We start from the raw sequence: 27,430 nt of genomic DNA, 5'->3' as shown, positions 1-27,430 counted from the left end.
TGTGGAACGAGGGATATCACTGCTGATGTCAGATGGATGTTGGCTGAAAGTGGAGAATATCAGAAAGATGTTTGCCCGTGTTTTATTGACTATGCAAAAGCACTGGACTGTGTGGATCATAACAAATTATGGATAACCTAAAACCCGGTGCCATTGAGTCAATTCCGACTCATAGTGACCCTACAGGACAGAGTAGAACTGTCCCACAGAGTTTCCAAGGAGCACCTGGCAGATTCGAACTGCCAACCCTTCGGTTAGCAGCCATAGCACTTGACCACTATGCCACCACGGTTTCATTGTGAAAATGAGAACTCCAGAACACTTAGCTATGCTCATGAGGAATCTGTACATAGGTCAAGAAGCGGTCATTTGAACAGAACAAAGGGATATTGTGTGGTTTACATGGATAAAGTCAGGAAAGGTGGGCATCAAAGTTGTATCCTTTCACCATACTTATTTAATTTTTATGCCAAATGCAAATAATTCAAGAAGCTGTACTATATGAAGAATGGGGCATCAGGATTGGAGGAAGACTCATGACCATCCTGTGATATACAGATGACACAACCTTGCTTCCTAAAATTGAAGAGGACTTGAAGCACTTAAGGATGAAGATCAAAGACTACATTAGTCTTCAGTATGGGTTACATCTCGACAAAAAGAAAACAAAAATCCTCACAACTGGACCAATAAGCAACATTATGATAAACGGAGAAAGGACTGAAGTTGTCAAGGATTTCATTTTACTTGAATCCACAGTCAGCGTCCATTGAAGCAGCAGTCAAGAAATCAAACAACACATCGCATAGGGCAAATGTGCTGCAACAGGCCTCTTCAAAGTGTTAAAAGGCAAAGATGTCACTTTGAGGACTAAGGTGCGCCTGACCCAAGCCATGGTATTTTTCAATTGCCTCATATGCATGCGAAAGCTGGACAAGGAGTAAAGAAGGCTGAAGCAGAACTGATGCCTTTGAATCATGGTGTTGGACAAGAATGCTGACTATACCATGGACTGCCAAAAGAACGAACAAATCTGTCTTGGAAGAAGTAAAACCAGAATGCTCCTTAGAAGCAAGGATGGCGAGACTGTGTATCACATACTTTAGACATGTTATCAGGAGGGATCAGTCCCTGGAGATGGACATGATGCTTGGTACAGTAGAGGGTCAGCGAAAAAGAGGAAGACCCTCAACGAGATGGATTAACACAGTGGCTCCAACAATGGGCTCAAGCATAATGATTGTGAGGATGGCTCACGACTGGGCAGTGTTTCTTTTTGTTGTACACAGGGTCACTATGAGTCAGAAGCGTCTTGATGGCATCTAACAACACAACAACAACAATCTTTATGAGAGATCACCAGGTCTTCCTCCCACAGAATGGCTACGTGCATTTGGACTGCCAATCTTTCAGTCAGCAGCAGAGTGCTTAACTGTTGCACCACCAAGGCTCCTTAAAAGTCAGGTACAGAGTGACAAACTGTGCCTGCGCTTGTCTTGAGTAGTGGCTATGGAATCAGCATATGGGCCACCCAATGACGACAGATGTTTTAAGTCAATGGTCATTAAAATCATCAAATTAACTCTCTTCATGCTGATGCCATGCTTAGTACTTTTTAAAATCATAATTTGGCCTCTTATGCCCGCAGAAAAATAACAAACTGTCCATAAAGATATTCTCGTTCTCATGATAGAACTTCACCTATTTAAAAAGTGGCAATCAGGAATCAAAGATAATTGAAAAAGTGTAATAGAAATGGGAACATTTAATAAGTTGTTATAGCTTATGTGTAAAAATCAACAGCCCTTTTATAGTAAATATAAACAGCCACCAGTAATGATTCCATTTATAACAAAAACAAAAAAATATCCAGGAGTAAATTTAAATCCATAATATCCATGTACAGAAAATGCTAACAAGTACCAAAAGGTGATGTAAACAAATGAGAGACTAATTATAAAGATACCAGTTCTCCAAAAAAAAAGAAAGAAAATCTTCTGGGCATGTTTACGTGGTGAAGAAAAAGCTGATTTTAAAGTTCACACAGAAAAATAAGGGGACAAAATAGCCAAAAAAAAATTTTTAAAGAAGAGTAATTGTAAAGAAGGGCAATGGCCTTACTAAACCAAAAATCAAACCTGCTGCCATCGAGTTGATTGCGACTCATAGCAACTCCATAGGACAGGGTAGAGCTGCCCATTGAGTTTCCAAGGGGCAGCTGGTGGGTTCAAACACTGACCTTTTGGTTAGCAGCTGAGCTCTTAACCACAGCACCACCAGAGCTCCATGCCTTACTAGATATTATAAATACCTTAAATACTGATATAAACATGTAAGTAGAAAGTACAATGAAGCAGTACAGAGTTTAGACATATAAAAATGTACTAAATGATGAATACAAATCACTGAATGAACGTGTTGAGATAACTGTCATTTCTTCAGGGAAAAGTAAGTTGGATCCCAACCTAATAAAAAACTTATGAAACAACTGGAAGAAACAAGGGAGGTTTGTTATTATTTGCTTTAAATAATCTCATTATGGAGAACTTTTAAAGCATGGCTCAAAATCCAGAAACCATTTAGGAAGGAAAAAAAAAAAAAGGTGAATAAATTACACTGCAAAATTTTAAACTTGCTACATAAAAAATAAAATCAAGAAACAAATGATAAAGGGAAAGACAGTTTCAACACATAATTCAAAGGGCTAATTTCCTTAGGGAAACAACCAAGTCAAAAATAAGTAAAGAATAGAATGGGTTCACAGAAATGATGCCTAAATAAATAAAGATCTACTCATAAAAGAAATGTAAAATACATTACAAATTAATTTTTTTTTTACTGAAAAGACTAAAAGATCTGAAAATATACTTCGTATTGAAGAGGGTATAGAAACAAAAGGAAGCCTTCCACACTACATACATCTTTGGAGGGAGTGTAAATTGGTATATCCTCTACAGAAAGCAATTTAAACAAAATATACTTCCCCTCTGACCCTGCAATTCCCCTTACAGAAATTTATCCTGCAGATATACTTGCACATGTGGCCAAAGATATGTCATTTTAACAGCAACAGCAAAAGACCAGAACAACCTTACATATCAAAACATATTCATTCAATGGAGTACAATGTAGCTATTAAAAGGAACATAGCCTATTAAGATGAAAAAAATCACGTGTATACAGTATGCTAGGAGCCCTGATGGCGCAGTAGTTAAGTACTTGGCTGCTAACTGAAAGGTCTGCAGTTTGAACCCACCAGTTGCCCCATGGGAGAAAGATGTGATGGCCTGCTCACTCATGTAAGGTTACAGCCTTGGAAACCCTATGGAGCAGTTCTACTCTGTCCTACAGGGTTGCTATGAGCTGGAATCCACTCGGCAGTACCGGGTTTTTATATAGTATGCTACCATTTAGGTTTTAGAGAAGGGGAAGGCGGGGGGGAAGGGGAAGGTAATCTAATACTTGAGGAAGTGAAAGGTAATATATGTTTGTATATATGACTGTATCTGAAGGATAAACTCTATGGTTGCTTGCCTCTGGGAAGGAGAACCTGTAGATAGGGGGGTGGAAGGGAGGGATGAAGAACTGCATTTCACATACACCTTTTTGAACTGCCTTCTATCAAGTAAATACAAAAAAAAAAAATCAAGCCCGTTTCCATCGAGTCGATTCCAACTCATAGCGACCCTACCGGAAACGGCAGAATTGCTTCACAGGGTTTCCAAGGAGCAGATGGTGAATTCAAACTGATGACCTTTTTATTAGCAGCTGAGCTCTTAACCACTTAGCCGCCAGGGCTCCATCAAGTAATTACATATACATTTTTTAGAAAGGAAGTTTTATATTTCATTCCTTCCCCATTCCCCACCCCAAAGGTATTCTAACTTACAGATCAAAAAAGGAAATCTCCAAAATTACCCTTTTCCCTAAAATACTGAAAACTGTACAACTTTTTCCCAAAAATGAGGCAAAACTCTGAGAATGGTACATGTTTCTCTTCCTATGCCCACCCACCCATTATTTACCAAAAGAAAAACGAAACCTACTGCTGTCAAGTTGATTCCGACTCATAATGACCCTACCACGGGCTAAGAATCGTCCATTTTAAGCTTCCGTTGAAACTGGCTGCCATGATCAATTTCTAATCATAGCACTCTTCTCAGGTCCCAGACATCAATTCCAACTGGTAGCAAAGGTGGTCACCTCCACCATGGCTTACCACTCCAAGGAGCCGCATACCAGAAACAGAATAACCAGATTAAGGAAGGATAGGAGAAGAAATACTGCAATAAAAACAACAAGATAGTCCTTACAATGAATAATAAGCTCTATCCGTTTATAGTTTTGAAGATAATAATTCTCTCCTTGTAAGAAATACACATCCATAGAAGCCCTCTTTTATTCTACTTGAAAATGAAATAATTCTTCTTGATGTAATTATTTTCTACCAAGTTTCAGGAATAAAAAAATAGTTCAAGAATGAAAGAAACAAAAATGGTAGCAACATCTCAATAGTGAAGTTCCCTCAGGTAATTTACAAGTGATCGAATGCCTTGATTCAACACTAACGCAACTTCAGACACTTGGCTTCTTCGAGTTCTTCTTTCAGGAACACTGAATTAAATGTAACGCACCAAACAGTTTAGAAACTGTTTTCTGCCAACACAGAAACATCAAATCACTATATGCTTATTAATTAGATCAATATAAATTAATTAAATCACTCCATACAAATATGTTTAACAACTGAAAAGATAGGAAATTATTGTATTCAAACATTAACATACTTACGTCCTATTTTTAGAAGCCCTGGTGGCACACTGGTAAATGCGTTCAGCTGCCAACCAGAAGGTTGGTGGTTCAAACCCACCAGCTGTTCCTCAGGAAAAAGATGTGACAGTCTGCTTCTGTCAAGATTTACACCCCTGGAAACCCTAGGCAGCAGTTCCACTCTGTTCTATAGGGTAGCTATGAGTCAGAATCGACTAGACAGCCGCGGGTTTTTTGGGTATCTTATTTCTCACATTCCTTTTATCCTCAAACAGTGCTTTCCAGAGCTATTAGGCAGCAACTAAAAGAAAACGCTTGCAGAGAAGCCCAAGGCATCTCACCTAACACTGCTAATTTATTAATTTGTTTTCTTTACTATAAAGTTTCATGTTTTTCCAACATTAGATTACCTTAAAAGCTATTATAGTTGTAACTGATCAATCTGTCTTAATCTAAGTATTTGAAAATAATCTTAAAAGTAAAGGTAATGCATTTTCAAGCTCCTTTTCAAAACATGCCATTTACTAAACATTAGATTTTTCAGTCTAAATCATTTCCTATAATCCATGATAGAAGAATCCAACTGGTAAAAGAATGTAATCACTAATCCATTACATTATCATAATCTAATTTTCTATTTTGCTAAACAAAAACTGACAAAGTGAGGGGAATAAATAAACTCAGCTGTGGACATCTGCAGGTTATGAACTGCTAAATGGGCAAGGTGCCATAAGTAATGCAAAAAAAAAAAAAGTGGAAAGAGAGTTTGATTATTTAGGATTAAGGATGTTTGGGGTACAGAAGAAGGCCTGAATTTAAGATGTAGAAGATGCAGGTTTGTTAAATTTGAGAGGGAAGTAAGATTCACTGATTGACACAAACCGAGTCAGAATGTAAATGGATCTGAATGAGAATACAACATGACTGCAAAGAATGATTTCAGAAGAAGGGCTCAAGTACAATCAACACAACACAGAGATGATCATAGCAGGATTCACACGAAAGGAGGGATCACCAGGGAACAAGGGGCCTGGAAAGTAAAGACTTTTGATTGTTCAAAAAAAAAAAAACCACATCTCTCATGTAATTTTAAGAAATTTGTTTTTCTCTATTGATTCTGCAGTCTGAAACTGATCAAATATTCAATCAAGATGCTTTGGTAATTACTGGTGATTGGAATGGCCAAGTTGGAAACAAAGAAGAAGGATCAGTAGTTAGAAAATATGACCTGGATGAGAGACACCATGAAGGAGATCACATGATAGAATTTTGCAAGACCAACAACCTATTGATTGGAAATACCTTTTTTCAACAACACAAACTATGACTATACATGTAGACCTCCCCAGATGGAATACACAGGAACCAAATCGACTACATCTGTGGAAAAAGCCTGTGGAGAAATTCAGCATCATCAGTCAGAAAAAGGCCAGGGGACAACTAGGGAACAGAGCATCAGCTGCTCATATGCAAGTTCAAGTTGAAGCTGAAGAAAATTAAAACAACTCACAAGAGCCAAAGTACGACCTTGAGCACATCTGACCTGAATTTAGAGACCATTTCAAGAACAGATTTGACACACTGAACACTAATAAATGAAGACCAGAAGAAGTGTGGGGTTACATCAAGGACATCATACATGAATAAAGAAAAAGGTCATTAAAAAGACAAGAAAGAAAAGGCCAAAACGGACATCAGGAGAGACTCTGTAACTTGCTCTTGAATGTAGATTAGCTAAAGCAAATGGAAGAAATGATAAGTAAAAGAGCGGAACAGAAGATTTCAAAGGGTGGCTAGAGAAGACAAAGTGCAATATAATGAAATGTGCAAAGACCTGGAGATAGAAAACTAAAAGGATAGCACACGCTCAGCATTTCTCAAGCTGAAAGAACTGAAGAAAAAATTCAAGCCGCAAGGTGCAATACTGAAGGAATCTATGGACAAAATATTGAACGATGAAAGAAACATTAAAAGAAGATGGAAGGAATATGGAGAGTCGCCATTATCAAAAAGAACTGGTTGACATTCAACCAATTCAGGAGGTAGCATATAATCAAGGACCAATGGTACTAAAGGAAGAAATCCAAGCCGCACTGAAAGTACTGGTGAAAAACACGGCTCCAGCAACTAATGGAAAACCAACTGAGATGTTTTAACAAATGGATGGATGCAACGCTGGAAGCGCTCACTCACCTATGCCAAGAAATCTGGAAGACAGATCCGTATTTGTGCCCATTCCAAAGAAAAGTGATCCAACAGAATGTAGAAATTATCGAACAACATCATTAGTATCATATGCAAGTAAAATTTTGCTGAAGAGCACTGAAAAACAGCTGCACCAGCAAATCGATAGGGAACTGCCAGAAATTCAAGCCAAATTCAGAAGACGATGTTTAATGAGGGATATCATTGCTGATGTCAGATAGATCGTGGCTGAAAGCAAAGAATACTAGAAAGATGTTTACTTGCATTTTATTGGCTATGTAAAGGCATTCGACTGTGTGGATCATAACAAATTATGAATAACATTGCAAAGACTGGGAATTCCAGGACACTTAATTGTGCTCATGAGGAACCTGTACATAGACCAAGAGGCAGTGTTCAAACTGAAAAAGGAGATACCGCATGGTTTAAAATCAGGAAAGGTGTGCGTCAGGGTTGTATCCTTTCACCATACTTATTCAATCTGTATGCTGAGCAAATCTGAAAAGCTGGACTACGTGAAGAATATGACATCAGGATTGGAGGAAGACTCATTAACAATCTATGATATGCAGCTGACACAAACTGCTTGCTAAAAGTGAAGAGGCCTTAAAGCACTTACCGATGAAGATCAAAGACTATTGCCTTTAGTATGGATTACACATCATAAGAAAACAAAAATCCTCACAACTGGACCAATCAGCAACATCATGATAAATGAGAAGGATTTCATTTTACTTGGATCCACAATCAATGCCCATGGAAGCAGCAGTCAAGAAATAAAACAGCATATGTCATTGGGCAAATCTGCTACAAAAGACCTCTTTAATGTGTTTAAGAGCAAAGATGTCACTTTGTGGACCAAGGTATGCCTGACCCAAGCCATGGTATTTTCAATCTCCTCAAATGCATGCAAAAGTTAGAAAATGAATAAGGAAGATTGAAAAAAAAAAAATGATAGCTTTGAATTATGGTTTTGGCAAAGAATACCGAATACACCATGGACTGCCAGAAGAACGTACGAATATGTCCTGAAAGTAGTACTGCCAGAATGCTCCTTAGAAGCAAGGATGGTGAGACTGTGTCTCACATACTTTGGACATGTTATCAGGAAGGATCAGTCCATGGAGAAGGACATGACGCTTGGTAAAGTAGCGGGTCAGAGAAAAAGAAGACCCTCAATAAGACGGATTGACACAGTGGCTGCAACAATGGTCTCAAGCATAGCGATGACTGTGAGGATGGGGCAGGACTGGGCAGTGTTTCATTCTGTGTACACAGGGTCGCTATGAGTTGGAATTGACTAGACGGCACGTAACAACAACTCCAGACAGAACCACAACCCAAGGCAAGGATGACAGATGGAGGATGTGTTCTGAGTAGTTGTGTTGTTTGTTAAGTGCCATCTAGTTAGTTCTGACTCATAGTGACCCTATGTACACAGAATGAAACAAAGCCCGGTCCTGCCCCATCCTCACAACTCAGAACACATGTTGTTTCCCTTCACTTTTATTTATTTGTAATGAGTGAACCTTCTTCCAGTCAGTGATGTGTGCATAAATGTAAATTATAACATCGGAAACTGGATTCATCACGTTCATTTTCCCCGTTACAAAGAATTGTCATAATGATCTTCAGATATTTTAGTCAAACTTACACTTTGAACATCAATTGTAAAAATTAAGATGTTTATTTAAAAATATTATGAAAATTCCAGACTAAACAACACTTGACCCATTTACAGTCACGCTGATGAGAGTGGTCCTTGGACAGCTACTGCTTCAATTTCAACACGGCTTCATTTGGGCAAAGCAGCAACTCCGTAAGTAGTTCCAGTAGGGGAAAAAAAAATTTTTTTTTTTTTTTTTTTTACTACTCTTGAAATACTGCTTGTAGATTGCATTGACAGCACTGAAGTCATTACGTGAGCCAGCAACACAGTAGTTTTTACCACATCAGTGTAGTCACAGCCTGCAGCTTTTCGAATTTCACCAATGTTTTTAAGAGCTTGTTTCGCTTCTTGTACCACCCCTCCTGGCACAAGCTGCCCACTTGAAGGGTCTATACCGACCTGTCCTGAAATGTAAATAGCCCTGTCGACTAACACAGCTTGAACCGGGGACCAACAGCCCCTGGGATTTTCGAGATTCTGATCACATTTCAGGTTAAGGACTAGTCTAACCCTTTTGTTCAGAAGTCCCTGGAAAGAGCAAACTCCTACACCAGCCCCTCTCACTTCTCGCCATACTAACCAGCCTCATTTGATTTCTTGACTGATGCTTCTATGGGCACTGACCGTGGATCCAAATAAAACAAAATCCTTGACAACTTCAGTATTTTCTCCATTTATCATGATGTTGGTCACTGGTCCAGTGGTGAGGATTTTTGTTTTATGTTGAGATGTAATCCATACTGAAGGCTATAGTCTTTGATCTTCATCAGTAAGTACTTCAAGTCCTCTTTGCTTTCAGCAACCAAGGTTGTGTCATCTGCATATCGTAGGTTGTTAATGAGTCTCCCTCCAGTCCTGATGCCCTGTCCTTCTTCATATAGTCCAGCTCCTAAGATTACTTGTTTGGCATACAGATCGAGTAAGTATGGTCAAAGGATACAACTTTGACGCACACCTTTTCTGACTTTAAACCATGCAGTATTACCCCCTTGTTCTGTATGAATGACTGCTTCCTGGTCTATGTGCAGGTTCCGTACGAGCAAAATTAAGTGTTCTAGAATTCCCATTCTTCATAATGTTATCCATAATTTGTTATGATCCACAGAGCTGAATGCCTCTGCATAGTCGAAAACCACAGGTAAGCAAGTCAGGGGTGGCAGACGGAGGATGCGTTCTGGGTAGATGAACCAAACTGAAGAAAGGCAGGACTGCAGGTCAGGACTAGATAGAACTCTGAAGTGAGGGATGATCACAGGGCAGAAGGAGCATAAAATTTCACTTAATAAATACCTTAAGACCCTAGGTACACATGCACACACACTGTCAAGCCGATTCCGACTCATAGCGACTCTATAGGACAGGGTAGAACTGTTTCATTGGGCTTCCTAGGCTGTAATCTTTACAGAAGTAGGTCACCAGGCCTTTTCTCCCACAGAGCCGCTGGGTGGGTTCACACTCCCAACCTTTCAGTTTGCAGCTGACCACTTAACCACTGCATCTCTGGGGCTCCTTACACAAACATACACAGATATAAAAAACCAGTTTTGAAAACAATCTATTTGTATATTAAATAGGAAACTGATAAAAATCAACAACTTGTGAAAACCCAGAAACTATACCTCCAGCCCAGAAACTGTATCTCTGAAAATGCTGACCTGTGGCACAAGAGCGATGCGCTATGCTCCTCCCTCTACCAATCATTCCGTTGCACTTTCCAAGTATGACAGCCTTGCTACAGTTTTCAAGTCATAAAGCCAGAAAAAGAGTTTAGGATTATCTCCAGAAATAACATTTGCAATAGTAGTGCTGTTCCTTTGATAAAGACTGAAAAAGGAGGCTTTTTAGCTTGGCACAAAGTTTTCAATAATGGCTTTGCAAAATAAACATTATGAGACTTGGATTCAGTTAGTCAGCTTATCTATATTTATGTATACAATTCAGGGTAAGATGAAGCAAAATCTACATGTTAACCACCCCCAAAGTACTTGACATTCTCTATGAGAAACACCAATACTATACCTACATAATAAAAAAGCAAAAGATTTAACCTGTTTCTTAGGTTAAAGTTGTTTTAAACCTACCACAATAATTTTCCACTCCTTCCCAACCAAGCATGAATGCAAATTGTCAAATAAATTAACTTTAAGAAAAAAAAAAATCAGCATATGCAAATACCTACTTTTTATAAGATGCAAAGAAAAGTTAATTATAAGCAGTTCTCCATGATCAAACCTGCTGTATTCTAAAGGCACATTTAAGTTGGTTGTTGCTTCCCACAAAGACAATATTTTCAAAGGTGGCTGAACTTCTACTGACACAAATCTGTAAGACTGGCTACCCAAAACAGAGGTAAACACATACAAATGCAATGAAAAATATTAGAATACTTTCTCTTGCAAAATGTTGTATTGAAATACTGGTCAGAAATTCCAGTACTAAAGAAAAGAATAAAAGCAAGCTTAATTTTAATTAGAAAGAATAAATGGATGAGTGGAATCTGTAGTGAAGCTTAAGGGATGGGGCGGTTTTGTTTTCCACAGTATATCTAGCTCCTGGAATGTGATCTACTACTTAGTAAATCACTGATGAAGGAGACTTACAGATATTTTTAATGGCTTTTGAGGCTATTGCTTACCTTTCTCTTTTACAGGTATTTCAATGGGAATATATGCAAATCAATTGTGATCAGGGTGGAGAGGAAAAAAAATTGCAAGAAAAGTGGAAAAGAGTTATCTGGAAAGCAGACTTTTAAAAATACTGGAATTAAAATTGTGACCAACTGTACCAAAAGGACTACCTCCTGCCCTGTAAAGTCGACCAAAAAAAGGATGTGCACCTGAAGCAGCAACAAGGGTTAGCAGCTCCGTTGAGGACACAATAAGAGGCTTAAGACCTTGTCACCTTTCTCTTGCTGTTTTGACACTGTTTGAGTTCGGAAATATTTTACCTGCATGGCACCAGCTTCGGTTAAAACCGACCTAGTTAAGTAGTAGAAGCAGGTTTGGGTCTGGAAGGAACTTAGCTGTCACTCAATACGAGTTGCTTCAGCAAGAAGTGGCGGAAGAATTATGATGACAGTAACGGCTGATGTTTATTGAGAGTGACTATGTACCAGGTGGAAATCCTGGTGGTGTAGTGGTTAAGAGTTCGACTGCTAACCAAAAGGTCAGCAGTTCGAATCCACCAGGTGCTCCTTGGAAACCCTGTGGGGCAGTTCCACCCTGTCCTACAGGGTTGCTATGAGTTGGAGTTGACTCAATGTCAGTGGGTTTGTTTTTGTTTTGTTTTGTTTTTAAATGTACCAGGCACCATCCTAGGCACTTTACACACATTCTTTTTCAGTCTTCCTAACAACCTTAAAACCCTGGTGGCACAGTGGTTTAAGAGCTCAGCTGCTAACCAAAAGGTCAGCAGTTTGAGTCCACCAGCTGCTTCTTGGAAACCCTACTGGGCAGTTCTACTCTGAACTATAGGGTTGCTATGTGTTGGAACTGACTCAACAGCAATGGGTTTTTGGAGCCCTGGTGGCACACGGCTCAGGCTGCTAACCAAGAGGTCGGCAGTTCGAATCCACCAGCTGCTCCTTGAAAACCCTATAGGACAGTTCTACCCTGACCTACAGGGTTGCTATAAGTTGGAATGGACTTGAGGGTAACGAGCTAACAACCTTCTGATACAGGTATAAGTATTACACCAGTTTTAAGAACCAGAAGCAGAGGCTCAGTAACTTGCCTAAAGTTAGGTTGCAACTCTAAAGTCTGTTCTCATACCCTTTCTCTCTTAACCCTTCTTGGACTCACTACTTTTTATAACCTTTTCATTTTCATTTAGCACCCCCGATACCAGAATTCACATTATCTAACTATAACAGAAAAAGAGAGGCAGTATTCCAAGCTAAAAATAAAGCAAGAGAAATTAATAACATCCTTAACTGCCCTCCTCACCCCCCTTTCTGGCCTAGCCAGGAAAATTTAGGAAAGTAATTATTTAGTATAGTCATGAACAGAAAAGGAGTACAAGCGTCACTATTTAATGTTATGGAAAATTTAGGAAAGTAATTATTTAGTATAGTCATGAACAGAAGGGGAGTACAAGCGTCACTATTTAATGTTATGGGCTAATTAAAAAGGAAGTTTTTGCAAGTGTAAGTTCAATGAAATCCAAAACAGATGAGAAAAGCAGTTTTAATGCTAAAAATTATGGGGAAAATAATGAACAAAACAAGGACAAAAAAATACACAAAAGAGGAAGACATACTACTTCTGCCCTATTCTAATACCCTCTGCACCCAAAAATGAATTAGGTCCCTCTTAAAAATCCTAAAAACTCTAGCAACATTAGAAGTACTATGACTTGGACAGTCATTCTACTGCAAAGAGACCTAATCCTGGATATAAGCACGTAACACAACTGGCTCACGTTCTAATCCTTGACACACTGTGCCTGCAGTAAACTACCCTAGGTCCTTAGAAATTACCTAAACTAACCTCATTTTCCAAGATGGAAACTAAGGTCCGAAGAGATTAAGTGACAGCCTAAGGTCAAGTAACTAGTTTCAGAATCAAGATAAAAAACAGATTTTCCTGAGCCATGTTCAGTAATTTTTCTTTCCACTAAGCATTAATTAAAGACATAGTGCAGTGGGATGCTTCTATACAAGCACGCTTTCTTAACTAATATCTAGCAGGCAGATAGAAGACCTGGTAACTAATTTTATTTAAAATTTCTTCCTGAGAAAAATGACTATTTCCTATGCATCAGTATATTCTCCTAGTGTCTATATTACTTGAATGAAGTAATATTTGTGGAATGAACTAATTTAGCTCAGAGCCACCATCCTCAAACCTTAAAGTTACCAAAAAACCCCGAATCTTTAAAGGAACTTCACGCATTTACCCTAAAGACCTTTCTCCTCTGAAATGTCTAGCTCATCAGGCCTTTTTTAAAAAGCAAAATTTTAAAAACCTTCACTACAGTCTGAAAAGAGTCTGCTGTATATAATAATAATCATACATAATTTAAAATTCAAGGACAAGCATAAAGCGGCAATTCTCCACATTTAGAAAAAAAAAACCTCAAATATTTTCGCTTTTTGCTGAATACGTCCTTCTTTGCCCCTATACAGTTTCAATAACTAACTCAGATACACTCTGTTAAGGCTTCTTGATACTGACATTCCCTTACAAGAAGCATGAAAAATCGAATGAATTTCATCACCTGTACCAAAAACCAAACAGTACTAAGAACTATTGTTTAGTTTTCACTATCCCTGTCTCTTATTCCTGCCACTTACTAATTTTTCTCCTATCAACTGAGAGAACCGGACAGATTCAAAAGAAGCAGACTGCAGTCTACCGAGAGTGAAAAGCGCCAGAGGAACATCCCATTACAAAAAATAAGAACACATACATTCAACCATCAATAGACGGCCACCGAAGGCTTTCAGGCTTCACTTCCAACATTTTCTAGTCAATGAAAGGTCAAATAAAGCAGCAATGGAGACAAGTGACCGACTAAAGTTACATGTGAGGCTTTGGGGAGTAGAGGGGGATACTTCGAATACAGCAACTGATGTATTTGAGGAGCAAACATCCCACTCACTCTCTCCCCTCCTACACAAACACACACACACACACTCCACCTTGGAATCACATCACTGAAGTGTCTACGTTAGCCTTGCTTTAACAAGGAAATGTGCCCAGATTTCATGTCTGTGAAATATCTGGTGGACTGTGCATCACGTGATGTTAAACAGCAAGCAGAGAAACCACCCTATAAATTATTTATCAGGAAGTCTGACATTCTGTCACCAGCCTCCATGTTTTTGCTTTATAGAAGCATTAACGCAGAAGCATGCAATCATCTTACTATTAACATCTTTTTTTTTTTTCTTTCATCAATATGAAAAACGGCCTAAAGCTTACTTGGGGACTGAAACAAAAAACTCAATGCCATTGAGTCGATTCTGACTCAGAGTAACCCCACAGGGTTTCCAAGGCTGTAAATTTCTATGGAAGCAGACTGCCTACCACATCTTTCTCCCGTGGAACAGCTGACCTTCCAGTTGGCAGTTGATCACTTTAACCACTGCACCACCAGAGCTCCTTTTATTTGGGCACATAATTTAAAAAAATGACTAGAATCTAACTCATTATTTTAACAGCTTCCAGCTTTCAAGCCTCTTAATGCAACCTTAAAAAATTTCATAAAATTCACTTAGCCTCATTATTCCTTAGCTGTGCTTTACAAATAACAGTTAAAAAGCACTACTGTTGCGGGAGCATATAATAATTAGGCTGAGCATCAAGCTACAATGTTGACACACCCCTACATCCTAAGACTATAGCTCCTGTCTCTCAATGCTTTCAGTCACCGCATTCAACAATTGCCAGGGAGAACAGCTCTCTCCATTGCAGCCACAATTTGTCCTTCCTGGAGCCTGCTTCTACTACTTATTATACCTAATCACGGATCACAGCTCACTAGCCCAATGAAAAGATCGACATCCTACGGCTCCTAAAAATTCTGTCATTTTGCTAATATATATAAAAAAATATATATATACATACATATATATACATAATTGGGGTTTTAGTGGGCTTTTGGAGTTTTATAACTAATCTTAGCTTTTGAGGAAAAATAAGAAGGTCATGATGGGGGGGGTAGTAAACAAATAGAGCTCCTTGCCCTACCTGTTAAAGAACTTCACACATCAAGAGCTGTGTATAGCTGAATCATTTTAAATACAAAGAAAGACAGTGCTTGGGATTCTGAGCTAACATAAACCTCTCCTTGCACCCCTTGCTAAACTATACAATCTTTTTCTTCTAAAATACAACATATGGACTCTGCCCCCCCCCACTGTGCCTATCATTATCAATTTGAAATAAAATGAAAGTCATCTTGATTTAAAAGTCATTAGTGAACTGACTGAAATTTGAAAACATTTCCACTGTCCCATCATCATGAGTGGAGACAAAGATCCTTTCTAATGGCTTCAGGCGAAGGATGCAGGCCTATAGGATCAAGAAACCCAATAGGCCATAAGGCGTGGCAGAACAGGCACAAATATGGGTTAAGGCAAATCTGGGGTTGAATGAGTTTGGTCACCTCCTAAACTGTTTCATCTTGGCCAAAACCATGTAACCTCTTTAAGCCTCAACTTCTGCTTCAGTAAAATAGGTATAAAACACCATCTATATCAAAAGACAGATAATGGGGAGGGACAAAAGGAAACAGGTAATGTGAGGTGTCCAATACCTGTTGTTGTTGGGTACCATCAGGTCAACCTAAGTGGTGCCAAGAAGTACTATTATGATCCCTGAATGTGCTGTGTTGAAAACCCTGGAGAATCCGTATTATACGAAGAAGAGAAAATAATACTTACTGGAAGCCTCCTTTGTAAGTGGCAGACACTTTGTTAGGCACTTATTCATAATTCTTACTTAAATTTTAACATATCCTTTAAGTATTTTCCCTATTTTAAATAGGTTAAGTAACTAAGCAGGTCACAGTTACAAAGGATGAGTCCAACCCAGGTCTTGGTAACATCAAACGCTAAGTAGGCTCCACTACATGTCTTACAAAGCTACTTTTGAAAACACATCCTACTCTCAAACAGTGGTTTCAATCGGAAAGAAGTTAGAATCAACTGGAGAGAAGTTAAAATTGAACACATTTTTGAACGTGATGATTCCAAGGTGAACACCAATTCCTAGATCTTAATCAAGACTACTATCATAACTAAGGTTTACTATCTAGAGCACCACAATTAATCATTTCAAAAATAGCTGTCCCTGTTACAGAAACCTTTACTTACAATATCCAGGTCATTAAAGGTAAGCCACAGGGTGGGCCACCTACGCATACACACTATAAATACTCTCCTTAGCTCTGACCAACAACCGGGACTACTGCTGAAACCAGTCCAAAAGGCCCTGGTGGCACTTCCATTCATTCAGGGATTGAGTGCTGTATAAACGGAACTTCCTATGGTAAATCCACGTAAAAAAAAGTCCTAGACAAACCTACCATGTAACAAAGTTCAAGTTTCACTTGAAGACTAAAGCCCTAAATAGCATACAATCTTATAACTCCTGTCATCTAAAAATAATTTCTCATTAGTACTGAAAAAACTGTAATTCTTCACAAACTATTATTTCCAATCAGTTGACCGAACATCCTAATCATTAGCAAAAACTTTTAGCAGAAAACCTAAGATTTAATTCTTCGAGATCTCACCAAAGATATGAGAGTACTTCTTATGCTCCCATATTAAATTATAAGGGTATCCAAAAAATTAAACTCCAATACAGGTGTGCTCTAAGCTTACAAAACAGATACTTCAGAATTGTGGCTTTAACCTCTTTTTGACCAACACCTTAAAGAGTTTGATAAAAGCTAAGGACCTTTCTCTCCAAAAATGCACACTCATCCATGCACAGAAAACTGCGCATGCTACTTCAGGTACCCCATTAAAGCCCATCCACGTCCCCCACCTCAACTTATAGGGAATTCATCAGCTCCAGATAAAGACCCCTTATTCAGGGAATTATTTGTAGTTTAACATACTTTTCTCCCAGTCTTTAAGCAGCAAGGTTTCTTGAGAAATTTGCATTTACCAAATTATAAAAATTTTATTTACTCATAGCCTTGCATTAAAAGAACACTTAAAATTCTTATAATACTTAAAAACTCTGGTGTCCTTTATCCACTATTAAGAGTGCTCACAAAATGTGTGGCCCTGAACTAGAGGTGGCAAAGAGAATTCCAAGACATTGTTAAGGCCAGTGACCTTGAGAAGTTACAATGTAGTTGTACTGTCTGTTCTATTTAAAAAAAAAAACTTTCTTTCGACAATTTACTGACTATTTTGAACAGGTGTAGTAGCCTTTAAGCCAAAATCTTTAAATGGGTTGGAAAAGGAATACTATAGGAAAAAGAATCAAAAAATAAATTCACAGAAATTAAAGAAGGAAAAACATGACCAAATGCTAAATTTTCTAATTACACACACCCAAGAATGTGTTTAACTTACCAGATATACTTAGGTTAAAACCTCTGACCAATTCCAGAGGCTAAGTCAATTTGAAAATAGGGAATAAAAGACAACATTGAATTCAATGGGATGACTAAACTCAATGGAATTAATAATACAAAGATGACACAACGTCTATAAAGGCTTTACTTAAAAAATTACTGAGAACTGTTAAAATAGCAATGAATTTAAGCAGCTAGAAAACACAAATACATGGCTTGTGTACTATGCACTCCTACTATCATGCCATGGCAGACATCACTAATCAATCACACCGCCCTTTCCCCTCACTGGGCCTCAGAATTTCTCTCAACATAACTCTCCAGTAGAAATCGGGGTTGGCATTAGAAACGAACATATTTGTTGTCCTCAACAGCTATTTTTCAAATACTGTTCAAGTAAACAGAAAGAAGCACCACAGGCTTATATACTTAATGTTAAATGAATTTATAATAAATTTCATTTTAGTTGTTTCCCAACACACAAAACACTCTTTAAAAATTTAAATGTTTTCCCTATTACATTAAAAAATATAAATGTTTCCTATAAACGATATGGTCAATATAACCTTTATTCAGAAAAAGACATTCTTCTTAAAGAATGTAGCCTTCCTATTAAAGAGTTCTGGAAAACTGTAATTAACTATATTTTTTGGCAGCCTTTGTTTTTTTACCCAATTTTTATTAAAAACAAACCAGACACATTTACTTTTTCTGAGTATCAATACAGTTACAATCAAACAGGCCTACATCATTTAAGAATGAAAATATGAATAGAAAGTTAGGAAGAAAAATTATATAGACATGTAAATCAAGTTAGAGAAAAATATTTGGTTCTTGCAGTTTAAAAGAAATACAGGTCAATATTAACAAAGACTAAAGAGTATATGATTATTTAAGATTTCTCTCACTTCCTTCCAAAAAGAATTTGAGACAGAACACAAACTCCAGAAGTGAGAAGATAAAATGAGAAATAAAAACAGATCCCTGGAACACTGATTGTGTTATGGTCGCTGATGTTTGGCATTAAGTGTACTAAAAAGGAGTGAAATTCTAGATTCAGGAAGTTGTAAGAAAGCCCTGTGGGATATGTGAGAAAGAATTATTTCCTAAATACGCAAGACTAGCAAAGAAACATATGTAACGTTCTATGAAGAAACCATTCAGATTCCTGGCCTAAGTGCACGACTCAGGTATTACACATACATAAGCAAAGTTAATAACTGACAACATAACCTCAGGAATAACAAACACCACAGAAAGGCGCATTCCCCATCCCAACTCCAAATTCAATATGTGCTGATACTAAAACAATACATAGCTTTGACATACCTGTCAGTATCCCTTGGGGGAAACTAAGTATATTTTAAGAGACTTTTTCGGAAAGTTTCTTCAGCAGAAGCTGGTAAGTAGGCACCGCCTCATATCATGCATATTATGCGTGTCTTAAACACTGTGAAGCGCTTTACATACCGGTTCACACCTTTTTCCCATTATTCCCTGTTATTTTAAGGCTTAGATAAGCAAATTGTTCAAAGCTTTTGCACTCTCATAACTCTTACAGTAATTACAAAAGTACAATAAACATTCCCGCCCAGGACCTCTTCTCCCTCTAAAACAAGAGTAAAATCTGAGCCATCTGTAAAGATTGGAGATATTTTTAAAGTATGTATAAAACCTTTAAAAATCCATTTGTATCCAATTGTCATTTGGTGCTTTCTCATTTGTACAAGCCATTTTATTTAGAGAAATAAACCTAAAATTTGCCTAAGTTGCCAGGCTACACACAGAGAATAAAAAATATATCAACTCTACTCCATAAGACAAGCTGTTTTGAGTAAATAAAACATGACACCAGGCAAGAAGGTTGATATCTGGGCGGTTATTGCTGGGAAGATCTTCAAGGACAAGGAAAAATGTTGATTTGTTTACAGACATCTTATTTCTTAGTAGCTTTAACCTTATTACAAGTACTGAGTAGTAAACAAAGACGGTTTATTACACAGAACCTACTGGATAAACTGGGAGGGGGAGAGGAATCTAGAGGCTTATCAAAGATCCTTCACAGACCCAATTAAGGAAAAGCCACGGTTTTCCCACCGAAGGGCAGGAAGCGGAAGGTAAATTCGAGTTCTTCCCTCTCCCTTGCTCAGAAAAACAAGCATCCCAAATGCGCACACCCCAGACTCCAGCCTTCGGTAGCGAGTAACCAAAACCAGTGACTGGAGCCCAGCCTAGATGCTTACCTCCTGGATGCGCTTCCTGGCCCGCTGAAGCACTTCTTCGTAGCCCTTCTGTCGCAGCTCGCTGAGGCTTTCGTAATACTCCTCGGGGTCGTCAGTTTCCGTGAAGAGTACTTGGGAGAGGATTTTCCAGCCGCAGGTGTCCAGGCCGTGGCCCAGGTAGACTTGGAGCTGGTAACACAGAGCGTCAATCTCCTGCTCCGTCATCTCTGGGGCGCCCCCGAACAACACCGTCCACATGCCCGAGGGCTCCTCGGGGAACACCGGCAGGCACGGCTCCAGCTGAGAGTTCACCGAGCAGAGCTGCTGGTGCACGGCGCGCAAATCCTGGAAGGAGAAGAGCCCGGCCCAGCTGCACTCCTCGGCGGGGGACTCCAGCTCGGCGGCGGGCGACTGCTGCCCCGCGTCCGAGAGCGCCAGGGGCGCCAAGGCCGCCTCGTCCTCCTTCACTATTTCCAGCACCTCGATCTCTTCGGAGGCCGCCCCGGAGTCACTTACCACCCGCACCGAGGACACGGAGGCCTCGCCGGGCGCCGCAGGGGCTGCCGCAGTGGCGGTCCCCGCCACATCTCTGGCTTCAGATCCCCTCCGGACCGGGCTGGACTTGGCTTTCACTGGGCTCCTGAGAGGACTCTCCGCCCCTTTGCTGGCTGGACTCCGCAGCAGTGGATCCCCCCGAAGGCTGCGCGCGCTCCTCGGAGAGCCGCCCTCCGCACGAGCAGGGATCCTCCGGGGCCCAGGGCTCCTCCCCAGAGTGGCAGAGGCGGCAGCCTCGGGCCGGCCCTTGCCCACCGGGCTGCCTGGACCGCGGGGCCCATCGGATGCGGAGCTCCCGGCCTCGGGATCCCCTCGCGCCCCCGCCTGCTCCCGGGAGCCGCTCCTTTGCCTCTGGGCCGTCCGGTTGTGGCAGGTTATGGCAAACTTGCCCTCAATCTCGTTCCAGGCCACAATGAAGACGAACTTGTGCTTCTCGCGCTCGTCGAACACATGGGGCCGCACGGCCACCCAGTCCGACTCGAGCGTCTCCTCCAGCGCGAACGACATGGTGGCTCCGGCGCCGGACCGCGGGGGAGACGCCGCCGGCCCTACTGCCCAAAGACTCACCGGCTGGCTGCGCCGCGCCCCCCGCTCACCCTCGCCGGGCGCCTTCAGCCATCTTAACGCGCCGGCTGGCTCTTCCCGCTCGCTGCCCGTCCCTCTGCGCTCAGACCCGCCGCTCTCCTTTGTGGCGCGGCTCGCGGGAAAGACAATACGTGTCCCCGGAGCAGGTAGTTCACATGGTCACGTGCGGCCGGATCTGTTTACAAGCCCCGCGGAGCGGTAGCGCCTCGCGCCAGCCCCAGCCGCCCCCCGCGCGGCTGCGCCCGGCGAGCCCCGAGCCAGGCCGCGGGGCTGCGTCTGCGGCGCGCTGGAGGTGAGGCGTGGGTCCTGGGGGCCCGGCAGGCCGGTCAGCGGTCGGGGCCGGCAGTGTTCGCGTCTCCGCCGCTCCCCGGGGCCGATCTCCCCGGCCCCTCCTTCTCCTCCGGCTTTTTCCGACCGCTCAGACCCGGCCCGACGGACTGACGCGTCTCCTAAACTCTGCACCTCAGCATCGCCACAATGTTGCCATTCGGCTGCTGACGTCGGCGGCTCCACGAGGGACGTAAACACGGGCACGTGCAGCACGCTGGTGACGCGGCGGCGGCGGCGCGCGCAGCGCCCAGGGCCGCCCCTAGGCGTCCCCAGCCCGCTCCCGCGAGCGGCCGCGCTCCCGACTCCCCGATTCTGCGCAGCTTCGTCGAGGTGCGGAGCCAGCCACGGACGGCCTCCTGTTTCTGAAGGTGGTGAGTGGCAGGTGTGTCCTCTGGGACAGATGGCCTCCGAGCCACGGGGAAAGAGGAACAAGTGCTGAGGAACTGAGACTTTTCAAACTCCAGGCATTCAAAACGACCCTAAAATGTAAATTTGCCTCCCCTCGCTGAGGGAGTCGGGATGGGTAACTCCTATATTCAGAAGTACCCTGTGACATGATGGGAACTGTGTCCTGAACTTTATTGGGTTCCCTCAGACGGTTGAATTCTCCTGTAACACCCTTGAGACACAATTTAAGATAAGAAAGGAAGGTGTCTGAAGACAACCCAGTAGAACTTCAAAACAAAATTCATTCGTGTCCTAATGTATCGAATGTTTACATTTCAGTACATCCAGTGTTTTATTGCCTCAGGTTTCATCATTGTGTACTGTTCTGTGAACTTCGTTTTAGGGTCACTGGGCTTGAGCCCCTTTGAAGTTTTACTCCATTACCGGAGTTCCCAGAATGCCCCCCCCCATCCATATGAATCTGAAGAACTGTACCATTCTTACTAAACTATGAAGAAACACATTCTTAAAATTGCCTGTTGGATCTTACCGCCATTCTGAGTAGTCTCCAGTTCATACTGCAGGTATTTTGTATCCACAGTAAAGTACAATTGGAATTATGTGTTCTTACTTTTACTTTCATCTACATTTCTAAGATATATGCAAAACTCTTTGGATTAAACTTGCATTTTCAGCTACAAGTGTTGTTGTTAGATGCCCTCAAGTCACTTCCACCTCATAGTGACCCTGTGTACAACAGAACCGTACAACAGAAGGAAATAATGCCCAGTCCTGTGCCATCCTTAAAATCATTGCTGTTTGAGCTCGTTGTTGCAGTCACTGTGTCAGTCCATCACATTGAGGGTCTTGCTCTTTTTCGCTGACCCGACAGTAAGTGTGGTGTCCTCCTCCATAACTAGCTACACGTAGTCGAGTATTATCCCAATACCTGAAGAAACAGCCAAAGGTTTTAGCCCTGTCACTCAGCTTTGACCTAAAGGAGGAGAAAGGCATTTCTTTTGGCAGGATGAGCAAAAAGGACTTTGGTCTCTTAGTCTTTTGTAGTTCTTTGTGTGGAAAGCTTGTAACTGTGAGCTATGAACCTGTGTCACCTCTCAAATACAAATCAAACATACCCGTTTAGAAAAAAAAAAGGCAGGAAGAAAGAGAGAAATCCCTCCGCAAATCTCCAGCACCAGCTAAGCAAACAATAGCACGTTATAAAAAATTCTCCCTTTTCTGCTAAAAAAAGTGACTGGTAAAAGTTTTTCTGATAAAAAGTTACTGACGATGATCACTAGATCTCTTGCATACAATTGAAGTAGTTGCCATGGAGTGGATTTTGACTCATGGTGACCCCGTGTGTGTCAAAGTAGAACTGTGCTCCATAGGGTTTTCAATAGCTGATTTTCTGGAAGTAGATCACCAGGCCTTTCTTCTGAGGCGTCTCTGGGTAGACTCGAACCTCAAACATTTCTGATAGCAACCTGGAGCATTACCCATTTACACCACCCAGGGACTCCAGCATATATTATTAAAAAAACAAAAAATCAAATCCCTTGGCGTTGAGTCAATTCCGACACTTAGTGACCCTATGGGACAGAATAGAGCTGCCTCATAGGGTTTCTAAGGAGCAGCTGGTGGAATCAAACTGCCAAACTTTTGGGTACCAGTGCCACCAGGGCTCTGCATACATTATAGTATAAATACTGAGAATAAATGCTAACAGAATGTGTTTATAGGAAATGCTTTTATTTATATGTACAGTCATGTGTTGCTGAACGTCCACGATACATTCTGTGAAGTAGGATTTTACAGAATGTGATTTGGATATTGTGCAAATATGCCTGTATCTCGAGCAATAGCATTCACTAATTTTCCACCTTCACGTTTCCAAATCGATCCTTCTCCTTTGCCTCTGGCTAAACTGCTATTGCTAGCGCTGGTTTTGCTGCATTTGGGAACCTTGATGCACTTCACAGTAATATTTTTGAAAGAAAACTAAACAGCTAATGCTACAACACTTTAAGAGACGCGTGATACATGAGATTGGATGCTGCTGCCTACGAGTTGAAGCTTACGCTGTTATATGGTAAAGTTTTTATTTGTAAATAGGGAAAGTTCACATTAAAAAATGGTAGATAGTACGTACGTAAGCCAGTAACATAGTCATTTATACTAAGACATATGTATTATAGGTTATATATGTATTGTACTCTACCATTATAGGCCTGGCAGTGCAATCACTTTGTATACAAGAGACATGAGATACATGTGTTGCGTGCAGGAAACTGTTGCATTGCTGTCTGGTTACATCCACTACCTCCCGTTCTCTGACTGGGATTTCTGAATTCCCTTATAACATTATGGGACCATGGAGGTAATTCAGTTGGACACTGGCTGAATGGACGGTATGCAATGCATGACTGTTTATTAAATTTAATTGGGACTTGGTGGTGTAGTGGTTAAAGTGCTCAGCTGCTAACCAAAAGTCAGTAGTTCAAACCCACTAGCTGCTCCGAGGGTGTAAGATGTGGCAGTGTGCTTCCATGAAGATTTATGGCTTCGGAAACACTATGGGGGCAGTACTGCTTTGTCCTATAGGGTTGCTACTGACTCGACGACAGTAAGATGGGTTTTGGATATTAAATTTGCAATATTTATTCACAGATGTAAAATTGTATCTTATCACATAATGCTAGAAAAAATTGATGTGTGGTCATACAGGTGTTAAGTACTTTTTCCAATACCCTGACTATTGTATTTTCTCAAAAGAGAGATGTTTCAGTGTTTCTCACATCTTCTATCTTAGTAATCGTTACCCTAGAAATGAAAAGAAACAACCCAAAATTCACATGGTAGGTTACTGTAGTACTCTACAATTCTTTTTTATGTCTGTATCTGATTGTCAAGCAAGATCTGAGTGTATGTTTTCCTCCCTGGGAATAAGTAAGCTATAGAAAAGCCACATACACCATGCAAACCTTGAAAGGGCTCAAAAACTATTATCTCGGTTTGAAGTTTTTAAAACTATTGAGGACTGTTAGGTCATCTGGGAAATGCCTTAACTCGTTGTTGTTGTTGGGTGTCGTCAAGTTGGTTCCAACTCATAGTGACCCTATAGGACAGAGTAGAACAGCCCCATAGGGTTTCCAAGGAGCAGCTGGTGGACTTGAACTGCTGACCTTTGGTTAGCAGCTGAGCTCTTAACCACTACAGCACTGGGGCCCCGTAACTCTTTAGGCCTTTTAATAAAAACGATAGTTACACAGATTTTCAAATGACACAGCATTTTTGTGTACATGCTCATTTTAGCCTCACAATAATCATGTAATGTAGGTAGAAAATGAATAAGTATCTTTAATTTTACATGTAACGGTAGCTCTGATTAGTTAGGTCACACATCCTGGGGTTGGGAGCAGGGAATAACTTGAATTCAGGGGCCTGATTCCTAATCTGTGTCAGATTCTTCCAGAAGCAGATACTGAAAAGAAGGAATGTGAAGGTTTATTGAGGGGGGGGCGGGGGCGGGGTGAAGAGTAACACCTGTGAAAGAAAAGGGGTGGAAGCAGGATTGGATAGGCTAGTCCAACAGGAAGCTCCAAAGCAAAGATTTCCCCTTAAAGAAGTTCCCCCATTGGGTAGACATGGCTAGGTCTTGCTCAGTCATTGGCTGGGGAAAACCCCAAGAAAAACACAAGCTGAAAACCTGAACCTGACTCTGAAAATACTAATAGCTAGGGCCTGTCAGCTAACCATACTCGTTGCAGCTGAGCAGTAAGTCCTTTCTTGAAGGAGGATCTGAGAGATACATCCCCATGTCTATCACGGTTTATCTTGTGTGTCACATGGATCCATTTCTCCATAAACACATTTGGGGAGCAGCTTCACCTGAGGGGAAACTTAGAGGAAGGTTAATGGGATAAACTACAGACTCCATCACTACAACTGGTCTCATGACCACAACTGGTACTCATCATCTCCTTCCTCCACTATCCATTCTAAAGTCCCCTCACCCTCTTCTGGCCTCAGTGGCTCACCTGGTGTTGTGGCAGCAACCCTCATTCCTGTGGAGTCTGAACTGCTGGTAACCCTACCAGTGTGTAGCCTCCATTGCTACATTATTACGTCTGTGTCAATTAGGCAAAGGCATACTAAGAGGCACCCAACTGGTTCACCTGAGTTTCACACAAATTTATGCCTGCTCCCATTATGTAACAACAGCCCTACCTCCTCCTGTTGATGAGGTTCAGTTACCCTGGACAAGATGGTGACTTTTCTTGCCTGCTGATCCCTGGCTACAAAAAGTCCAAGCTGTGCAGACAGCAGCTGTAGTTTGTAGTTCTTTGGGAGCTTTGCTCTGTCACCTGACAAGAATGTAACCATTTTGGGGACCAAGACCACTAACCCTGCAGAATCCAAGCTGTGAGGACTCCCAGTGCGTCACTGAAAGTGATGGTAAGTCAGTTCACTCCTGCTTCCACCCCTTGGTTCCTGGGCCCATGTATGTATTCTTCCTGTTTGGGACATAGTACCGTATAAAGGTCTGTGACTCAATGCCTGTACCATGTCCTGGAGGATGGTACCTCCATCCTTGCAGGGTATTTCTTCTGAGCTGATGCTTCAGCTGCACGTTCAGCATACCATTCCAATACTCTTTTAAACCAGTAGCTTCTAAATGGAGAGGTATATGATATGACAGGTGGGTCTGCAAAGTGGTTTTCCCAGTTGGATACAATGTTGTGTTTCATGTCTATGCATGGAGCATTCTATAGGTGGCTTACTAGTGGTATTAGTTGGAGCTATGCAGGACTTGTTTGGAAAGGCTTGCTAATACCCTGCGTGTCTATTCCTGTGCGAAAAAAAAACACTGGCTCTTCTAGATGAAAGGGTTCAGTGTAGTCAGTTTGTGACCAAGTGACTGGTTGGCCTCTACAGTGAATAATGCCATTCATATTGGGCGCTCTACATTGGTCTTTGTTGCTGGCAGGTTGAATATTCAAAGATAGCAGTCACTAGATCAGCCTTGGTAAATGGGAGTCCATTTTTTTTGACCCATGCAAAGCCCCCATCTCTGCCAGTGTGGCCACGTCATCTGCTTGCCTGTCATGCCAGCGAACATCAACTGAACATATTTTGTCCATTTGGTTATTTGGTGCCCATTCCAATTGGGTGCTTTCTGGTGGATACCTTGTGCCCACTTTCATACATCTATCTACATGTTTCTACCCTAGACCTCCTTGTTTCTGATCTTTTAATCTTTCTCCTTCCAGGCCCCTGATCATTGATCGCAGTCCATAAGTCCATATATATTTTAACTTTAGGCCGCTTCTCCTTTTACACAAAATGGATGACCAGGGAAAGATTTTCCCTCATCACTGTCTTTCACAGCCCCCACTGAATAAGGCTGTAATGTAGCCAGTACCCACTCTCAGTTTGTACTCACATACCGAAACAACCAATCCTGAACGAAGCTAGGGCTTTTTCTTCCACCTTCAGCTGTTAGTATGAACTGCAGTGTGAACTGAGGAAGCACCCTGGTACTCCTGGTGGATGCCATGTTGAGACATGGTAGATGCCATCGGGGTCTGGGATAACTGCTCGTGCAGCTTGCTTGTGCCTTCTCTTCCTGTTTGTGCTCAGCCCTAGAGGTACCTTTCCCATCTTA

At 41.2% G+C, this 27,430-nt stretch overlaps 1 protein-coding gene across 1 annotated transcript in view; it reads right to left on the bottom strand.

Annotated features, from left to right (window-relative positions):
* JMY (junction mediating and regulatory protein, p53 cofactor) overlaps positions 1 to 21,554 on the bottom strand; it is a 107,655-nt gene extending 86,101 nt beyond the window's left edge. The window contains exon 1 of the mRNA XM_023545580.2: positions 19,927 to 21,554. Within this exon, the coding sequence (XP_023401348.2) occupies positions 19,927 to 20,967 (1,041 nt within the window). The 5' untranslated portion in view covers positions 20,968 to 21,554. The remainder of the gene's footprint in view (positions 1 to 19,926) is intronic.
* Positions 21,555 to 27,430: the final 5,876 nt, after the last annotated feature.

This window comes from Loxodonta africana, chromosome 2, assembly GCF_030014295.1.
Source record: "Loxodonta africana isolate mLoxAfr1 chromosome 2, mLoxAfr1.hap2, whole genome shotgun sequence".
Classification (NCBI taxonomy): domain Eukaryota; kingdom Metazoa; phylum Chordata; class Mammalia; order Proboscidea; family Elephantidae; genus Loxodonta; species Loxodonta africana.
Note: the sequence above shows the minus strand (reverse complement) of the source record. Positions and strands in the feature narration are given on the sequence as shown.